Genomic DNA, 20,950 nt, shown 5'->3' with positions numbered 1-20,950 from the left:
TCTGGTTTAAAAACTTAGAATTGCACACATTTCAGTATGTTTATTTGTACTTACATAATTTTAGAATAGTGGTTGCCAATAGCCTGTATGTTTCACATTAATTGGTTTTTTTATGTTACCTTAATAAACCATTTTAGTATGTTGTATGTCAGTTACTGGGATAGCTGGGACATAGAGTGTAATTTAAAATTTGTCAATAAGTATTCATTGGAATATATGTAAATGTGCCTTGCCGGTTATTGAAACTTACCTACAAAATGAGTATGGGGTGACAAAAATTAGTTCCTGGTGCTTAATGAAACTTTCTGCCACTGATTTTATATATTACCCCGTGCTTTTTTAAAGTACATCTCTTTCAAATCTTAGTGTAAGTTTGAGGGCTACACAAAACATTTACATTTCATTCTAACATATGAGTACAATAGGTTGTGGAAAGTGGGTAAACTAAATGTAGCCTTCAGTAAAATTGAATCTCAGTGTAATCTTTGGTGCTGGCGTTTCCCAGTTCCAAGGAATTAAATGATCCCATCAAAGAGGTCATTGCCATGCCTATTGGCACTTTACTGTCATACCCTTTTTTAAGGGACACTGTCAAGGTGTTTAAGTTAATTCTCAGAATTATTTGTTGAGATTTTAGGATGGGTTTGTTTGACTTAAGTAAGAACTGCATTGTCAGAGTTGAAAGATGAACATTTTTGTGAGTTCACAAATGTGTTCTTAAGAAAACATTAAAATATGGAGCTGTGGGTTTCCAAGACTATTTGGCATTCTTAGTTTGGGGATTTGGGAGGGAAACTGATGATAAAAAGAAATTGTAAGGAATTGATGGGTAATGTAAACAGTGGTGATGAAATCTATACACGCTCAAGTGAAATTACTTGACAGTGTTCATTTGAATAACTTTGAATTCAAGCCATTATAATTACTTTTAAAATTAAATATCATTTGCACTGTTCTGATAATGGGTGCAGTTTTTGAGCAATATAATCAGAGCTAAATATGCATGTAGTGATTAGTGATGTGAACAATTAAGTTCTGAGAAGAAATACTAACTGGTATTTTCAAACTTAAATTTCTGTAGTAAAATCAGCATCAAACTCTTATCAATAAGAGATCAAGGAAAACAGGCAATGCATATAAACATACTTTTGAATGTTGTGTGGCCTATAAAGCAATAATGCAATTTATATGGAATGTCATGGGATATGAGAAATGGAAATGCAAAAATAACTAATCCTTTAGTAAAAATGTCAACCTGTTAAAAGGGGAATGTTAACTAATGTAGGTTATTGCTATTTGTGATTTGTTTATGGGTTCTTGGCTTTGACAGCTTCAAAGAATGGACAGATAACAAGTCAAATTTTGTATATATTGTCAAGGAATGGGTCTTAAATCCAAGAGGCAAGTCCCTTCCTTGGGGTGAAAAATGTATCCTTAAAGCATTCTGATTGTTAAACAAGAAAACTTGAGTTACCTAAACAGACGCAAGATTTTGTTTCTGCAGACTACTTGGCAATCAAAAGTGATCATCAATTCAGTTAATCAGTTTTCAGAAATTTGCTTTGTGAGAAAATTGTGTTCTGTATATTTTCCCAAACATGCTTTTTGTGGAAGATTTTCAGCCATTGCAATTAAATCAGATATTAGATATGAAGTGGGGGTTGAGCACAAAAAAGAGCGGTTGCACACTCATGATGGCGGTTGTAGCATCATGAGAAATTTATCAATTGCAAATCTGATTTGACAAAATACAAACATTTCCTCATGATAAAATAGGAACTTCATAGGAATGGATTGATGGGGTGATCTCGGGTATTTACTCGGGTATTGTATATATTTGGGAAGACTTAAAACCAGTACGAATACATGCTAGATGGACAAAATTGTCACATGCAGGACAGCTTTTTTTGACTGCTAAGCCAAAGTCACTGTTGATCAGAAACAGCAAAAGATCACCTTGTTATTATAGAGTAAGACATGTTTCTATTTTAAGGGGAGAAATTAAATGTAGAAGACTTCATGCATTTAGGAGAAGGAGCTAACCCTAGAGTAAATGACTGTTCAGATTCCTAATACCCACCATGACCATTTTCTCCCCAGTGATGTATTCCATAAAACCAAATTTTTATCTGACCATAGGAATTGATTGGTGGGTATAAAATGAATGAATAAAAAACTTTAACAATACATAAAATGAACAGACTTGAGAGGATGATGTTTTAAAGTGTAGCATTTACTCAGTGATACCACTCAATAGGGCATGCCACTACTTTTCTTAAGATGCTAATTATAAACCAATATTCAAAGACATTTTTAACTGTGGGCAAAGTAATAGATGGACTTTTTGGTCTGTCACTTTTTTAAAAAGTACTTAAGACATAAGTTCTATTAGCACCACAGTCTGCCTTCAGTAATATACATAAAATGTTTTTCAGGACCAGAAGCATTCAGTTGGAAAAACCATCTTTTTTATGAATGCAAAACAGTATTATAACTAATGCTCTGGTCCAGGATTAGGTTTTTAATATTTTAACAGTAGTCTGATAAACATTTAGAAGTCTGGCATTGAGAAACAAAAGCTTGTACCTGACTAGTACTTTTATTTAAAAGAAATATTAGTTCTCTTAGCTTATTTAAATTGTCTCTTACATTTATTTATCCATAGAATTTATATTTATTTCATTCCTTTCATCTCACTGAAAACAACTGTCTGCAGGCTCTTTGATTTGGATTAGATGTGTGAAGTACTGTCTTTTGCCAAAAACCTCAACTTACCTGTTCTTTTAAACGTAGTGGGTTTGTGCTTGTTTGGAGATCAGTTCAAAAACTATCTGTACTATCTGTACTGCCTCTGATGTTAAGATTTTATGTATAGCATAAGGAAGCTAGCTCTGACTATATTTTCCTAAGAATAAAGACCTATTTTTGTAGCATGTCTTAGGATCTCCAGGAGTCCAAGAATTATTGTGGGTGTCCTCCATTTCATCTTTTTTCACTTAACAGCTTGTGAATAGACACTTGGAATCTTTAGAGCTCTTCGCCTTTTGATTATACATGCAAAGTGACTAGCCAATGGTAAAAAAAAGATTCCCCAAGATCCCTAATTCAAGCACATGATGGGGAGATGTAAACATAGAGTGTTGGTCTTCACTTATTTGGTGAAAATATTCTGTGGTCACACACATGCCAGTGGACTCAATGAAGAAGTTAATGGTAATTTGGTTCTGGTTTTCTGGGAACATACCCTATCATGCAGTGTTCTTCCAATCTCTATCACCATCTTTCTCTGAAGGGTTGGAAATGATTGAGGTTGCAAGTGAATCAGGAGAGTGGAGTGAACAAATGATCTGTTTTAATAAAATGTTGCACATCTAGGAAGGTGAATTCAGCTTAAAATGGGTTCTATTAAGGTAGGATGGCAAATCATCAGAGAATGGGGAACTTGTAAATACATTGGAACGATTTGGTTCATAGCCCTAGAATTTCTTGGAGGGTGGGGGCAGGTAGTGGTAGTTTTGCCACTTCATCCGGACAAAAATTGCTTTAGTAGGTCACTTCATGTGGATTTTAGTTTGTATTTAGGGTAACCAAGATTTGTGCTAATATTTAGTGAAAAGAAACTTTTGTCTTTTCAGGGCAGTCATGGAAGTTTTATACCTGAAAAGTTCTGGGTACTGCTAGAGCATTTTAAAAACAATTTATGTTGCTTTATTTGACTGCCTGTGCAGAGACCACAAACTAGTACTTTTTTGTTGAAATCAAGACTGCTGAGTAAGACTTGGGTAAGGAAGAAATCTTAATAAACTGTTTTGGAAATTATAGTGTCTTCCAAGTGTTTCCTAGAATGTGTTTTTAACACATTTTAGAATAATTTACAGGCTTCAGTGAATATCTGATTTTTCACGTTGTAAAGTGGTTTCAAATAAGTTCTAATCTGAGGGGAGTTTAAAGGCAGTTATCTGCAATGTTCATTAAGTGTCATTGATTGATTTAGGCTTTCAGTCTGTATTCTGAAAAGATTGTTGTGACAAAATACTGTTTTGGAGAGAATTTTAGGATACCCAAGGAGATCAGTATCTTCTGTATCATTTATGAACTACAGCCAAGTTTTACTTCAGGGTAAAAGGACAAGGGTTTTTGATGTAGACAGGCTGTTACCACCGATTAAAGGAGATATGGGCTTGTTCATGATATAAAATCTGTAGAAGAGTCTTTAGATTTCAAAATCGGGTCTAAGTGTAGAAACCTACAACATACCAGAAGAGTTCTAACATTACATCTGATGTGATGTGGCTCTTTTAATGCTGTTAAGTTCAAATGAGGTAAAGGAAATCTGAATAATTATGTCATTTGTGTGATATAATACTGCTTTTGAATTTAGGTGTCCCAGTTTTTTCCTATGGGAATTAGAAAATGTCAGTAGTGCATCATTTGAACACAAAGTAAAACTATGCATCTGTTTTATGTCATGAGTAAAACACTTTTTTTTAAAGATTTTAAGTAATCTCTACACCCAACTCTGGGGTCAAATTCACAAACCCAAGTCACATTCTCTACTGACTGAGCCAGCCTGGCACCCCCTTATGACTTCATTTTTCAGGTGTCTTTAATATGTTAGTGTTTATGTTGCTTTAATTGGAAGGCTCAGGGATTAGGCTTCTGAAATTGCTTTAATTTCCTTAACATGTGAAATACTTCAAAAGTATATATACTAATTGTGTATCTTGATATATTGTCAATATTTGGAAGGAGTTTGTAGGAAAACCAAAAGTAATGAACAGTATGTCAAAGGTCATCTATGAAAATTGGTAGATACGCTCTTTAATTCTCTGCAGCCACATGCAAATGCAGTACATGTAGTTTGAAAAAAATACTTCCCTTGCTTTTTTCTTGAAATAGTTAAAATCCCCATGAATTTGCACAAATTGAATTCTTAAAAATCCTTCAACACTAATGACAGTTACTTTTTTCTTTAGGAACCCAGCTTCAGATTCCTTTATAAAATAGAATTAAAATAATGATGAAAAAAACATTCTAAAATTATATCAGGAAATGTTAGTTAATCTCTTGGTTTCCTGAGGATCCATTTAGCACTTAGGACAGCATCAGCCATAGTTAGGGCCCCAGCAGGACATAATTGTAGTTACTTCAGTTTATCTGGGTCAAGTGTCTGTCTTTTTATCAGTCTGTTTAAATTACCAGTGCTACTTATTCTTTGAAGTTAACTCAATTTCTTCTCTTTATGGTTTCTTTTGCCTCTTAGAATGGAAGCTCCTCCAGGGCAGGGAAATCTGACTCAGAGGGGTTAGGCATTTAAAAATAGTTAAATATTTTTCGGTTTGGTAGAAATTTAGTTTATTTGCTGAATTAGGCTTAATTATGGCTTGCTAACTTGAAAAAAGGAATAAAAATTTGGAACCACTGAATATACATTAGAAAGCTTTTTAAAATGAGCATGTAATGCTAATGTTTTAAGTAAATTGAGATCATGAAGATTCACATTTAAATTGTACATCTGACATTAAAAAAAATCAAAATTGGAAGTTATGGGAACAGTTGGCCTTGTGATATATATAAAGACTGCTTTTTTTTTTTTTAAGTATTGAAGTTATAACCCAGCTCAGCAATTTTTCCTTTATGTTGATTTTTAGCTTAATTCCACGTTGCTGAATGAAACAGCATTCCAACTACAAACCTCTTTATGAGGAAGGAATACTTAAAGATTGAATTCTTGTTTTGCTCATGAAGTATAGTTGGTTTTAAGTCTGTAAAATTTGTTTAGGCTTGTTTTGCAGAGTACTTTAGAGAGGATAAGTGAGTATACCTGAGAAAAGCATGAAGGCTAACCTGAAGTGAAAGTCTTGAAAACGGTTTTTTTAATTAAAAAAACAAACAAACAGGTACTTCTAACTAATTGCTACTTACTATATTTTACAATAATGAGCAATGATTGGTTGCATGCATATGAATAATTGTATTTACCTTTCAGTTGGTAGATTGTTGAAGTTAAATCACTTAAAAACAGAGGCTCTGAATTTAAGGCATCTCATATGATACTGTATCTCCTACTTTGAGTAGTGGAGAAAGGTGTTGTATATACTTAGTTGATAATTTAGCTGAATTGTATAAGCTATACCTGGAAAGCAGGAGCTAGTGCAGTATATGAAATAGCATTCAGATAGCACAGAAAGTCTGCATCTCCTCACACCATCCAATTTACAGACAGGACCCCTTCTGTAGTTCTTATATACTGGTTACTGTTTCTCTCACTGTTTTTTTTTTTTTTTTTTTTTAAGAGCATGAGTGGGGGATAGGGGCAAAGGGAGCACATCTCTCTTAATTACTAAATTTAGGTAGTAGTTACCCCTTGTGAGGAGTTTAGCTTAAACTAGTTCGGTTCTTTTGCCGAACTATTTTAAATTCAGTTGATTTCCTTTGTTACTCAAACTACACTTAAGCCTCTACTTATACCAATTTTAGTATCTGTTTGATCCTCACTATATAAAGAAGCACACTCAATATGTTATTTTTTAAGTTCATTAAAAAAATTTTGAGAGAGAGCTAGTTCAATCATGGGAGACGGAGAGAGAATCCCAAGCAGGCCCCACTGTCCGTGCAAAGGTCCTTGGTCTCATGAACTGTGAGATACCACCTGAGCCTAAATCAAGAATTGGACACTTAACCTACTGAGCCACCTAGGAGCCCCTCGATATTTTATTACTTTTCCTTCCTCTCCTGGTTCCTGCTATCATTTTTCAGATTTATGGCACTTTATAACAGCTTATCTTTTATTTTGCCTCTAGACTGAAGATAGACAAAACGTAGCATTTATAATGGTAATGTATTTAGATTCATAGATAATCCTATTTTGATAAAATTTGTGTCCTTGGGAAGGCAAAATTCTAAGGTAGAAATAAAATGAATTCTTTTAATGTTCCTTTATTTGGACTCATGCCATAGCTAAAATACAAACCATGACTTGGATTTTTTTTTTTTTTGAGTTTCTAATTACCTTTTTTTATAAGCTGTTTTGCTATTTAATCATATTTAGTGCTCTGTGTACTACTGTCATATTAGGATTCTTTTTTTTTTTTTTTCCCCATTCCATTGCTGGACTCCACTTTTCTTAGGTTCTATTGCTCCCTCTTAGATTCCCTTTTGTTCTTGCTGCAATATGTTCTCTGGTAATATTTTCAGGAAAGGTTACATGAACTGTAAACCGTCTTGCACACTGGAAAATGTTTCACCCTCACTGTTGGTTGACAGTTTGGACATAGGATTCTAGCTGCACTATCCTTTTCCATCAGAACTTTGGAGGTATCACTCCATTATTTGGTGTAACAACAGGTTTTTTCTTTTTAATTATTTTGAGAGAGAATGAGTGGGGGAGGGGCAGAGAGGGAGAGAGAGAATCTCAAGCAGGTCTGCGTTGTCTGTGCAAAGCCTGGTGTAAGGTTTGATCCCATGAACATGAGATCATGGCCTGAGCCAAAATCAAGAGTCTGACACTTGGGGCACCTGGATGGTTCAGTCAGACTTCAGGTCATGATATCACAGTTAATGAGTTTGAGCCCTGCCTCGGGCTCTGTGCTGACAGCTCATGCTCTTTCAAAAATGAATAAATGTTAAATAATAAATTTAAAAAAAGGAGTCTGACACTCAACTGACTGAACCACCCAGGCGCCCCGCCCTGTGTTATAATAGTCTTGATTTGAATGCAGTGCTTGCTTTGTAGGTAATTTTTTTTCTTACACATTCAGATTTTTTTTCATAACTTCGTTTTCTAAGGTTTGATGAGACTGCATAGGTTTTCATTTATTTTGCTTTTTAACTGGAAGACTTAAGAGTTTGTTGCTGAGAATTTTGTTTTTCACTTTTTTCAGTTTTTCTGCTTTTTTGGAGCTTGGTTTGGAAGAATTGTACTGCATTGATTTCTCTTATATTTAAGCTATTTTTTTCATTTGTCACTGTAGCTTTTTATACTTTATAAGAAATATTACCTTTTATTTTTCCCTCTTCCAGAGCATACACTGACTTTGTTTGACCAACAGAGCAGTCTGTTTTTATTTTATATATAGACTATCTTTCTCATTCTTCAATTTTAAAGGTTTTTTAAAAAGTGACCAGTTACAGGATGCATTGAAATACTAGCTCACTTTAGTTATTTACTTTTTCTAATTTTTCTCAAATGTTTGGCGGTTCTTTATGAAAGAAGGATTTGATAAAAGTAGACTGGTGTACTATGCCTGTTCACTGACATGACTATGTGCTGTGCATATGAGAAAAACATACGCTTTATTTTTAGCTTCCTTGGGAGCAGGCAGGCAGGCAAGGTACCCCCTCATGCCTGAAAGAAGAGTGCCTGATTGCAGGAGTTTTGACTCCTTCCAGGCAGATTATTTGCTGTGAGGAGGTGGTTAGACCCTGAAAGCAGCTTTATAACCTTCAACTGCTTAAATATCTTCTTTTACTTGATACGCAGAGGTCTTGCCTTTTCCTTCCCACTCCTCTCAAGAAAAATGGCTCCTGTTTCTTGAATCCTTGTAAGCAAAAAATTAATAAGAGCCTCAGTTCTTCATCGTTTGTACCTAAAATGTGCAACTTAGTATAAAAAGTGCTACTTTTAAATGGATCTGGGTAGTAAAATACAACAATATGTGTACATTATTTTGAATTTATTAGAAGAAACCATCTTAATCTGTATTACCACGTTCATGTTGATGGCTCATTTGAAATAAACTGTCCAGGGGAAGTTTGAATAAATCTTACTGGAAAAGAGAACATCACCTAGCATGTTAAAAGGGTACATAAAAGACATTTTGTGACTAAACATGCAAATTTAGTGACATTTTTGACTGGACAAAGAGTATTTAAAAAAAATTTTTTTTCAACGTTTATTTATTTTTGGGACAGAGAGAGACAGAGCATGAATGGGGGAGGGGCAGAGAGAGAGGGAGACACAGAATCGGAAACAGGCTCCAGGCTCTGAGCCATCAGCCCAGAGCCCGACGCGGGGCTCGAGCTCACGGACCGCGAGATCGTGACCTGGCTGAAGTCAGACGCTTAACCGACTGCGCCACCCAGGCGCCCCAAAAGCAGAGTATTTTAAAAAACCTTTGGGAATAGTAAAATAGGTTTTGTTTTAGTATTTAATTTCTGAACATTTAAAACGAAACCCATTGTGCAGCATTTTGTTTTTCCATTTATATTCAACATAGCTACCTTCATGTATGCTATTTTACCTGGTAATGTGACTACATTCTTTATTTTGGTAGAGATTTCTCAAACCTACCATACCCAGATTTGATGAGAATCCATGTTAATCTGGTTGTGGAAATAATGACTTTCGTTATATACTCTTTGCTGATTCCAGTCTAAGTCCTTTAAAATTTTTCCACATAAAGGCAATTTGAACATCTTAGGTCATTTTAGCTGTTCTTAAGGACTGCTTCCAGGTATTAAAACATTAAGTTTTATATTAAAATACCAAGGGAGAAACGGACTTGAAATTTTTGGTACCAGAAATCTTAGCTAATTTTTAATGGCAATAGTAGTATCTGGAAACACATGCACATACCCCAGGAAACTGAAGAAGAAAATAAATCTTATTAACTAATATACCTAGACCCATTCATTAATGGACATAAGGCATGCTAATCTCCTATGGCTTCCCCATTCTACTAAGCCTGATGTGTGTGTGTGTGTGTGTGTGTATAGATTGTTCAACCAAATTTGTGTGCATTAATACAGTCACAATTTCAATGATTTAAATACTTCTTTTTAGTTTCCTAATAGTTCTAGGTGAAAACAATAATAAAAATATTTTTTCCTAATCATTGAGGCATTTAATGAGGGAACTATGTGCAAACACAATATAATCTCTTTGGTCCTGGGTGAAAAGATTATATTTGGTATTTTTCTGTCTCAACATTCTATAAGGTACAGCTTATGTTTCTGGTAACATTCTGCCTAGAGGATTTTCTGTTTCTTTGCATTCATACTTTTGTGAAGACTTAGTTTCACAAAATAGGAAGTGTTACATTAAAAGACTTAATTCATACTGTAATCAACGTGTAATAGCTTACATGTATGAACATTTTCTGGAACATCTGTGATAACTTAGTTATTCTTTGAGGGGAGTAAGTAGGATGCTTATTTCTCTTGCAGTTAAGGAAACATTGGAACCTGTATATTCGGAAGAAGAAAATTCTATCAAGCCCATATAGTTCACAGAGCATTATTGAAGTTATCTCGACTCCCTAAATTACTGTGTTAATATTGCACTAGGTGGAAATCAGTCTGAGTAATGTAGATGTCAACTAATATTTGAGCAATATGGTTCTCCTTTTGTGGTAGTAACTTTTTTCTTTTTTTCTTTTTTTTTTTTTTTTGAGAGGGTTCATGTGTGAGTGGGGGAGGGGCAGAGAGCAGGAGAGAGAATACCAAGCAGGCTCTGTGCTGTCAGTCTAGAGCCCAATGTGGGCTCGATCCCATATACATCGAGATCCTGACCTGAGCTGGATGCTTTAACTGACTGAGCCACCCAGGTGCCCCTGTGGTAGTAACTTTTTTTAATCTTTAGAATTAGTATTCGTTTATCTCAAGTCCCTTAGTTACATAGTTCTAGGCAAAATTCAATTGGTATAATACTAATATAAATGAACCTGATTAGGAAATAAAAGGTACTCTAAGTGCTAATCCAATCTCTGAAATATGATTTATTACTAGTAGCTCAAATGTTTTCTCAAAATTATAGGGTTAGCATATAATCAATCCAAAATAGGATAAGGATTCTAAGCACCAGCAAATCCCCTCCCACAGCTCCCTGCCCCAGTAAACTCTCTTTAGGTTGAAACCATGCGTTTTACATTATTAGGATAAAGGCATTTTATTCCACATTTTCCTAGGTAGCTTGGCAGTTTTGGGATGATACTCCTTTAGGTTGATTTTCCTCTCTCCTCTTTTAAAGAGCTGGTGTCCTGTGAACAGCTCTTTCTGTTTATTTAAAAAAATAACATTTTTTAAAAAAGCTTTAACCTTGGGGTGCCTGGGTGGCTCAGTAGGTTAAGCCTCTGGCTTTTGGTTTCAGCTCAGGTCATGATCTCACAGTTGTGAGATTGAGCCCCACGTCGAGTTCTGCACTAACATGTCTGCACGGAGCCTGCTTAGGACTCTGCCTCCCTCTCTCTCTCTCTCTTTCTCTCTCTCTCTCCCCCTCCCCCCCTTCCCCACTCACATGCCTACTCTCTCAAAATACACTTAAAACTTTACCCTCTAAGTCATTTGTTACATTGAATCTTTGAAAAGTCTTTTTTTTGGCACTTTGCTGGTTCTCTAATCTCTGACCACCTCGTTCTTATCTGTCCTTATTTCCCTTTTTTCATCTGTACTTGTCTTCTTGATCTCATCTACATTCATGGCTTCCTATCACATCTTATGTGGATTCCTGTTTTACTGTCCAGGCTGGATTCTCTGTGTTATGTGCAACAACACAGAGTGCTCTGCTCTGTCAGTTAATGTGTCCTGTTAATTTCTCTTTTCACATCCAGCTACATTTGATCCAAGTACTCTACACCCTATGTGGGGGCTCAAACCCACAACCCTGAGATCAAGAGTTGCACATTCCAGCGACTGACCCAGCTAGGTGCCCTTCACTTCACCTTTTCGTTGTGTTCCACCTCCAGCCAACCCCTCAAAAATCCACTTAGGCCAAAAGAGTAAAGTCTTCTTGCTCTAGGTACTTTAAAACTATCAACAAAGTACCCCTGAGGAACATAAACAAGAGAACACCAAGATAAAAGTCCTGCCTGTGGCTTTTCTGGGGTGTAAATAGTCTACTAGGTAATTTTTCTTCCTTGTGTTACGGGTTTGTAACTTAGCTATAGAAGTCAAAAACCAAAATTTATCAACCTCTGCTTAAAGGTAACTTAAGGAGCAAAACCATGGTTTTAAAACATCTGACCACATTTGAAAATCTGATGTTTCTATACTCTGTAATTACAGGAAGAATCTTCAGGATTATTTTCTATTCAGTATTGCTGCTACTCTTCAAATTCACTGTTAACAGTGTATGTGTTAATTGCAATTTTCCATCCTCCACCATGATCAGTAACAATTTCATATGATGGTTTACACTAGAAGAAAGCAAAGCTATGAAATTTGGCAGGGCTGATTCAATAAATAGGATTAAGCCAATTTAAGAATAATATATCATGTGCTATCAATGTGTGAAAACCTAGGACATTAAAAGGATTTTAGATAGGGATATTTCTTGGAGATTTCATCTTAGCCCCAAGAAATAAAGTGAGCTAATCTGTTTTATTATTATTTTAACTGAAAATAGAAGTAAATAGGACATCTGGTACAGAGTTCTTAGTTACGTTGAATAAGTAAGGATATATCTCAAACTTAACACAGTTGAAGAGTATAAGCAGTGCTTGAAATTCAGATTGTTTTAAAATCTTGTGTTCATGTTAAACCTGTAAATTTAAGGAAACCTAAATTTAAATGGTAACTGCCTTTCGATATATAGGGAAAATTTTCCAATAAAAATTTCCAAGATTACCTTATTAGTCAAGATTTCTATTTTTAAAAGAGCATTTATTTTAAGTAAACTATGTCCAGGGTGGGGTTTGAACTCATGACCCCAAGATCAAGAGTTATATGCTCAGAGCGCCTGGGTTCCTCAGTCAGTTGAGTGTCTGACCTTTGATTTTGGCTTGGATCATGATCCCGGGATCATGGGATCAAGCTCCATGTTGGGCTCCATGGGGTGTGGAGCCTGCTTGGGGTTCTCTCTCTCCCTCTGCCCGTCTCCCCGCAGCTTGTGCTCTCTCTCTCTCTCTAAAAAAAAAAAAAAAAAAAAAAGTTGCGTGCTTTACAGTCTGAGCCAGCCATCCACCGTGAACTCTATGTTCTTAGAACTACAATCAGGTTACTAAAATAGCTTCTTTTTTAGTAAAGATAAAAATTGATTTTCTTTGGTAGCAACCTTAGAATTAGAACTGAAGTACCAATATTAGTGATTTTCACCATTCTGAACCAAGCATACTTGCATAGTGGTTTATAAGTACCATATGAAAATTTTTCTGTTTTAGTGAATAGCCTACCTAGAGGTAAGGGGAAGGATGGCAAAGCCTTTCCAAAAATACTTTCAGAAGTTACTGAAGTCAGTTAAAAGCTATATTTAAACACCTGGATATAGGTAGCATTTTTCTTTTTATGAAAGGAAGCCATTGTCTGTGTAGTTAATATGACATAAGGCATAATGTTTTACTTATTTAAGAGGTAACTTTAAAAGATAGACAAGAGAAACATTGGCTGTCTTATACAAGATAGTGATGGTGTTAGAATTTAAGTGCCTTTTCCAGTCTTTAATATTTACCAACAGGCAGGTGAGTATATTTTCAGTTTCTTTAAAAACCTTTTTTTTAACAGTTGAGAGAGTATGAGCAGAGGTGGGGCAGAGAGAGAGGGAGACAATCTGAAGCAGGCTCAAGGCTCTGGGCTCAAACCCATGAACTGTGAGATCATGACCTGAGCCAAAGTTGGACACTTTCTAACCAACTGAGCCATCCAGATGTCCAGTATATTTATAGTTTCTAATCAGTTATGAAATGATTGACATTTTCTGTAATTATGACCCATTTCCATGAAAGGTTAGAGAGAATGGTTATTCCATTGTGTTTAGAAATAAGATGACAAACAGTAAATGCTTAAATTGTTTGGTGCTAAGGTCATGAGACTTCCCAGAATTTCATGGTCAAAACAGTTTTTGTATCCAGAGAGGATCTATTTGAGCCACTGGTTGTATAAAGTTGTAGTCCTTCATATCTTCCCATTGGAGGTTTTACTTCATGGTCACTCAAAAAAGGGGTGTTAAATAGGAAAGTAATAGCTGCATTTTGAACATCTCAAATTCCCACCCATTAAAATCCCTTAATGTTCTTCCTTGAATTACATAGTCTCCATTGTAGTTCCTTTTTTGAAAAGGAAGGCAAGGAACATTTCCTGAAGTGAAGAAGGCAGTTCTGTAGTTCCTTTAACAGATGTTATATCCTGAGGTTGATGCACAGGGATAAGTTGTGGGGAAAAGAGGGCATTATGAAATGTAACATTAAAGATAACATTACGAATGCCACAAAGTTAAAATATGAAACTTGATGCTTTGAGACATACTGGGCTGAAACTGGGGTTTAGAAATGCGAATCCTGTTACAGGAGAATACGTTCCATATTATAGTAGGCATCTGTGAGTGGGGTAGACTGAAATGGCTCCTAGGGGTAATGTGTATATATTCATCTATCCTCTTCCTGATCCGCTTACGCCATGCAGATCATGGCCCTCGACAGTTAAAATTTGGTGTATATTCTGGGTTGTCAGAGTTAAGTAGGCCACAAACAACTGGGATTCAGGTATTTCAACATCTTTAAATCTCCTGTACCAACATAAACAATTTGTATAGTGCTGGTGGAGTTGGGAGAATCAGGTTTAATTAGATGCATTTTAAATACTTAACATTGCCTACTGCTGCCTGACTTCTAAATATTAAGTGAAAGCAAAGATAAATCCTAGTCTTTGCTCAAATCATTGTCTTCCCAGATCCCCACTAGTTGAAAATTTTTCTTTCCCATCACTTGTCATTTTTTAAAAACTATTACAGCCTTTATATATAAACATGCCATGTATTCTACATTTTCATGTGTGATATGTCTCCACTAGATTGTAAGCCTTTGGAGGTCAGAAAAATGCACCTAAATCATTGTATCTGCCACCACATCTAGTATAGTGCCTTATATTTATTTGCTAATTCAATAAATATTCATTAAAATAATGGGAGATATTATTGTAGCTTGATATTTGAGCCCTTTAGATGAAAGCATAATCAATTATTTTTTTCTACTTCTTATAGTTTGAAAACGTACCCTGGCATACATAGTAATTGTGGCATTTATCAAAAAATTTACACATTTAATTGTACTGGCTCTCCCTAGCTAATGTTAGTCTGGAGCAGCACTGACCAGTAGAAATATAATGAAAGCCACATAATGTAATTTTAAAATTACATTAGAAGTTTAGTAAAATTACAAATAATGTGGCCACATTATAGAAATAAGAAACATGAGATTAATATTTTAGCTCATTATTTTGAGAATATTTAACATTTGTTTTAAAAATTCAGTTTACATTCTTGTTTTCATGTGCAGTCTGATGTCTACTTTACACTTATAGCACATGTCTATTCAATGTGGCACTAGCCACATTCTAAATGCTCAGTAGTCAGATAATGGCCAGTGGCTACTGTATTGAACAGTGCAGGTCTAGAAGAGCAGGCAAAGAACCTCTCTGGACCTGTTTCCTATTAGGTCATTGTGATTTTAGGTTATTATCCAAATAAAGGTATTGGCTGCTTTTGTCACACTCAGAAATTGATAGAATAATTTAAGAAAATTTTTGTATTAATCATTGTATAAAGACACTTAGTAGGTACTTTACACCCAATTTAAATCTCTAAAACTTCTTAAGAGATCTCTCTTTTAGAGTTGTGGATGCACAGGTTGAGGTAGATCAACTTAACCTTGCTCAATAAAATACTGCTAGTAGAAGGTGGAGCTGGTTTCAGAATTAGGATTGATTGTGGATATTCCATATTCCTGCTTTAAGTTCAAAACTTCCAATAAAAGTTTGGGAAAAAAGTTTAAAGCTCTGTGTGTGTTGATAACAGACCACAAGGTTAAAGAAAAAACATTTAATGAAAAGGAGTATTTTATTTTATGAAGTCTGTATCAACCATAATTTTTTTTTTTTTTAAGTTTATTTTCAGAGAGAGAGAGTGCACATGTGCAAGAGCTGAAGAGGGGAGGAGAGAATCCCAAGCCCACTCTGCACTGTCGGTGCAGAGCCCGACTCAGGGCTCCATCTCACGAACTGTGAGCTGATGACCTAGGCCAAAATCAAGAGTGGGATGCTCAACCGAGTCACCCAGACACCCCAAATTTCTTTTTCTTGCTTTAGGCGTGGATTTTATTTCTGAAGTTATTTATTTAACGTTTGTTTATTTTTGAGAGGGGGGGGGGAGGGCAGAAAAAGAGGGAGACACAGAATCTGAAGTAAGCTCCAGGCTCTGAGGTGTCCACACAGAGCCCGACACGGGGCTCAAACTCATGAACTATGAGATCACGACCTGACCCTAAGTCGGACACTTAACCGACTGAGCCACCCAGGGGCCCCTCATTTATTTATTTCTGAGCCCAAGCAGGCTCCGAGCTGGCAGCCCAGAGTCCGATGCGGGGCTGGATCCTACAACCGTGAGATCATAACCTGAGGCGAAATCAAGAGTCAGACACTTAAAGGGATGAACCACCCAGGCGCCCCCAGCTGTGGATTTTCCTTATAGCAGAAATTTATTTTTAGTTTTTACTTTTCCTGAACATAATGTGAAGATTTAAATTGTCTAGGTTATTTCAAAATTTCCTCTAATAACGTCATATGGGGAAAAAGCCACCTTTAAGTTGGATGTTGTTAAGGCTAACTTGAAAATCAAACATTTTGCTTTTTAGGGGCGCCTGGGTGGCTCAGTCAGTTAAGCGTCTTGACTTCAGCTCAGGTCATGATCTCGTGGTCCATGAGCTGGAGCCCCGCGTCAGGCTCTGTGCTGACAGTTCGGAGCCTGGAGCCTGCTTCGGATTTTGTGTCTTCCTCTCTGACCCTCCCCCATTCATGCTCTGTCCCTCTGTGTCTCAAAAATAAATAAACGCTAAAAAAAAAAACAAAAAACAAAACAAACATTTTGCTTTTTAAATGTTTTGGCTCTTAGTACAAAGTTGAACAGTAAATTCAGAACAAGTCTTTATAAAGAATAAGATTGGCAATATAACTTCCCAGAAAAGTTTACTAAAGTAACTTGCACAAGTATTAAAGTACTGTACTCAACTACACCGTAGGCCCTGGATACATGTAGATTAATTTAACATATACCTTTTATTTATATTTCAGTGTAGTCCTAGGATGTTCATATAAACAAGGGGTTCTAGATAATTCAAAGACCATTAAAAGGCTGCAGAAGCGAAATTAATATACTAAATGTTTTCTCCTGTACTTCAAAACATTAAAAAAAGCAATTAGTTTTCCAGTGATGTTACATGGCATTTTAATAATTTAATCAGAAATGGTACAGTATGAGTATATTGTGATGTTTAAACCATCCCTAATGACGACCAGTGAAATACGGATGCTCTTATATACTACTGTGGATTGGTAAACCATTCTAGGAAGAAACTTGACAGTATGTATCATGTTCTTTCCCTTGCGCAATTGTATTGATATTAATCCTTAAAATTTTATTAGAAAGGTGTACAAATTTAGGATAGAAAATGGTAATCATTATGTCAATAAAACTAGCATTAATAGAATAGGGACGATACATTCTGAAGGAAAATAATGCATCATTAAAGGAGGTCCTTGTATTTGGAGTAAAATGGAAAAATATTCATGAAACCGCACATACCCCACTTAAACAATATATACTTTCTGAACGTATCTGTTTCCGCACTTTGGACGATAAGATCCTAAGGAAGAAAAAAATGACAGGCAGCAGTAGAGCGCCGGCTCTGGGGTTAGATCTGCTCCAAATCCCGGTTTTGCTAGCCTCCGTAATCTAGCTGCAAAATGGGAAATACTGGAGTATCTACATCATGAGGTAAATGTTTGAAAGTTAAATGAAAGTGCTTAGCGCGCCGTCTAAATAAATTTTACTTGTTACGATGATGTCTTCTTGCATCTCTCCGACTGGCGGAAAATCATATATTAAATTTAGAAATGTGATGACTTAACTAAATCGAAAGCTCCACGAGACCAGAGGGATTTAACCTAACCTGCCAACCTGCCTTGTCCAAACACTTGGATTTTGATTAGACCGGCAAGGCCATGGTGACCTGAGCTCTACCTTGCCCGTGAGCGCGCAGAATGCACACTCAAAGGGGTGACGGCCCGGTGGGTTTGACTCCCGAATTCCAGGGTTTACTCACGCGTCCTCCCCTACCCAGCCCCCGCCAAATAAGGACTCCATTCTCTCCGTTGGGCGTCACGTAAAGCTCGACGGGTCCCCACCGAGAGGCGGGGGCCGGGACCACGCACTCCATCCCCCCCGCCCGCTCGCGTCACAAAAACTACAGTCCCCAGAGGACCCCGCGAGCTCAGGATGTCCCGCAGGCAGGGTCCGGCGGCTGCTCGGGGCTGTAATTTACCCCGTGCTCCGACACAACCTTCTCTCTCTCCTCCGCGATACAGGCGAAGGTTACTGGGTGCTGCAACTTTACCCCCCGATTTCCAAAAGAGGCCAGTAGCCAGTGAAGTCGGGCCCTCCTTGGGAGGCCGGCGCGCGACCCTGCCCTGGAGGGAGGAGCTGCGGGACGCGCTGGGCCTCCAAGGGGTGACGATCTCGGGGACGTCGTGCGGCAGTCCCCTTGGCCGGCTGTCGCGGGGGGGGGGGGCGGGGGGCGGCGGCCGCGCACGCGCGGCGGGGCCTGGGGCGGGGCTTTGGGCGATTGCAGCCGGCGGTCGGTCCGCCGGTCGGCGGCTGTGTGGGTAGCCGCCAGGTCGGCGGGGGCGGAGACGCGGGAGGTTGATGGGGGTCGCCTCAACCTCGGCCTCAACCTGTAGCACAGCTTCAGCCACGCAAACGGAGATGGTGCCCTGGGTGCGGACGATGGGGGAGAAGCTGAAGCAGCGGCTCCGGCTCGACGTAGGACGCGAGATCTGCCGCCAGTACCCGCTGTTCTGCTTCCTGTTGCTCTGCCTCAGCGTCGCCTCCCTACTTCTCAACAGGTAACGCTGCAGCGGGGAGCTGGAGGGCGGCTGTTCTGCGAGGCCGCAGGCGCAGGCCCGGGTTGCTTCACTGTGTGGAGACCGCCCGGGCTGCGCAGCTGCGGGACTTACGGCCGGCTCCGAGGCCTTGGGAAGAGGGGCCTCGGGGCGCCGGGCGGAGCGTCCGGGCCCGGAAGTGCGAGCGTGGGTGGGGTGCGTTCCAGTGCCCCCCTTCCTGAGGCCGGGTCTTCTGAGACACCTGGCCCCGATTCTTACCTAGTTTTCACCTGTTTCTTGTAACCTGGCCCTCCATCATCGTTGTTTTTCAGAGGAGTGAAATGTATATGTACGTCTCAATTAGAGACCTTGCAGGGGCGGTCCAGTCAGCTGACGAGAGGGTTCTAGGTGTTGTAGCAGCCACAGTCTTAGGCAGACTCCCCTCGCTCTCACCGCGCGCGTGCGCGTACACTCGCACTCACACAGTCGTAGAGCCGCTCTGCGCACACTCGCACACGATTTTACAGCCGCTGCGCGCACACACGCGCCACATGCACGCAGTCTTACAGCCGCAGCGCGCACAGTCGTGCACGCATCCTTGCAGCCAGTGCGCGCGCACACACAGACTTGCGGCCAAAGCACACACATATGTAGTCTTACAGCTGAGGCGCGCGCGTGCGCACACAGCTTGCATAAGCATGTACGTGTGCACACATACACATAGTCACGCAGCCGAAGCACGCGCGCGCCACACACAGCCTTGTAGCTGAAGCTTTCCTCAAAGTGTGGTTGGTTAAAACGGGTAATTGTAAAGATTTGTTGAATCGAAGTCAAAGTAAAATAGTCTCTGTCTTGACATCTCTAGAATATTCGAAAAGGGAAGACTGAAAGTTTAAAATTGGTAAATTCAGTTGACACTTTGAAATCGGAAAGTTCTGCCCCTGAAATAAAACTGATTTCCTTCAGTTAGCTATTTCTAGAAATGATGAAGTAGGTAGTGGAGGAGAACTTCAAATTATTTCCGGATTTGCTCTTGGTGGAAAGAAGTCTGAGACACTTGTCAGCAACAGTATCTACATGATGTTTTTTCTGATGTTTTGAACATGAAAGCATCCTTACCCTTGACCGAGGTAGTTGATCCCTAAAGAGAGGAATGGGAAAGCGTTCACCAGGAATTTGGTTATTTAATTTTGCTCTAAGGCAACCATTTCGTGTGACGGATCAGATTTTTTTCCCTAGCCATTTTGCTTTCTTGTTAGTGGACTCTGGGTTTATATAATACTAGGTTTAAATAACGATTGATATTTTACTGGAAAATATCATTTGAGATCTAATGTGATTTGATTGTGATAGTAAGATGTTTGATTTCAGGAATACCTGAAGGAATTCTGTTAAGAATCCTTAGCAGAGTGGAAATTAATTATTAAGTACTTCGCTTTCTGTCATCTGGAAGGTATTCTAGATTAACAGCTTTAATATGAAAGGTTAACTTTTTGTGCTTAACTTTTGTCCAGGAATTTTTAACCTGTCTCCTTCAGTAGATGGGTCAGTTTAGGTGTCCAAAGTAGGACATGTAGGATCAGGTTGAACTAGATTTCTGAGGTTGTCTACTTAATTATAGCGTCTAGTGTTCTATGTTGTTAAGTCATAGAATACCATTTGATCTGTACCCTGTATCTTTATTTGTATTATTCAAACAAAGAATTTTTTTTCAGACTGTTTTTGGTACTTTCCTTTGTTAGTGTTGAAACCAGCAAAAGTGATCTTAAACATCATAGAACTGTCTTTACTAAAAGAATGGTTAGGTACCCTGTGGTGCCTGGCTGGCTCAGTCCATAGAGCATGGACTCTTGATCTCAGAGTCTTGAGTTCACGCCCTACATTGGGGTACAGTTTACTTAAATAAGTAAATAAAATGAAAGAATGGTTAGGTACCCTTTTAACAGGAAAAAGCCTTTGCAAGGTGCAAGACAGTTTATATAGTGTGCTTTTCAGCGTATTGTGTGATTTTCATTAAAGTACGTGTGCACATTCACGGAGCACCTGGGTGGCTCAGTCGGTTGAACATCTGGCTCTTGGTTTCTGCTCAGGTCCTGATCTCATTGTCCATGAGTTTGAGTCCCACGTCAGGCACAGTGCTAATAGTGCA

The 20,950-nt window shown here is 38.2% G+C and overlaps 2 protein-coding genes across 11 annotated transcripts in view; both read left to right on the top strand.

Annotated features, from left to right (window-relative positions):
- Positions 1 to 2,935, top strand: part of SYNCRIP (synaptotagmin binding cytoplasmic RNA interacting protein) — a 30,338-nt gene extending 27,403 nt beyond the window's left edge. For both annotated transcript variants that reach the window (XM_040474099.1, XM_040474098.1), the window contains exon 12: positions 1 to 2,935. This exon is cut by the window's left edge. The gene's annotated coding sequence lies outside the window, so the exon portion shown is untranslated.
- A 15,599-nt stretch (positions 2,936 to 18,534) lies between these two features.
- Positions 18,535 to 20,950, top strand: part of SNX14 (sorting nexin 14) — a 102,312-nt gene continuing 99,896 nt past the window's right edge. For all 9 annotated transcript variants that reach the window (XR_005789868.1, XR_005789869.1, XM_040474090.1 and 6 more), the window contains exon 1: positions 18,535 to 18,825. Coding sequence is in view for 7 of the 9 variants with exons in the window: in XM_040474090.1 (XP_040330024.1) it covers positions 18,626 to 18,825 (200 nt within the window). In the remaining 2 variants the exon portion in view is untranslated. The remainder of the gene's footprint in view (positions 18,826 to 20,950) is intronic.

Source organism: Herpailurus yagouaroundi, unplaced genomic scaffold, assembly GCF_014898765.1.
Source record: "Herpailurus yagouaroundi ecotype Mexico unplaced genomic scaffold, PumYag 139, whole genome shotgun sequence".
Classification (NCBI taxonomy): domain Eukaryota; kingdom Metazoa; phylum Chordata; class Mammalia; order Carnivora; family Felidae; genus Herpailurus; species Herpailurus yagouaroundi.
Note: the sequence above shows the minus strand (reverse complement) of the source record. Positions and strands in the feature narration are given on the sequence as shown.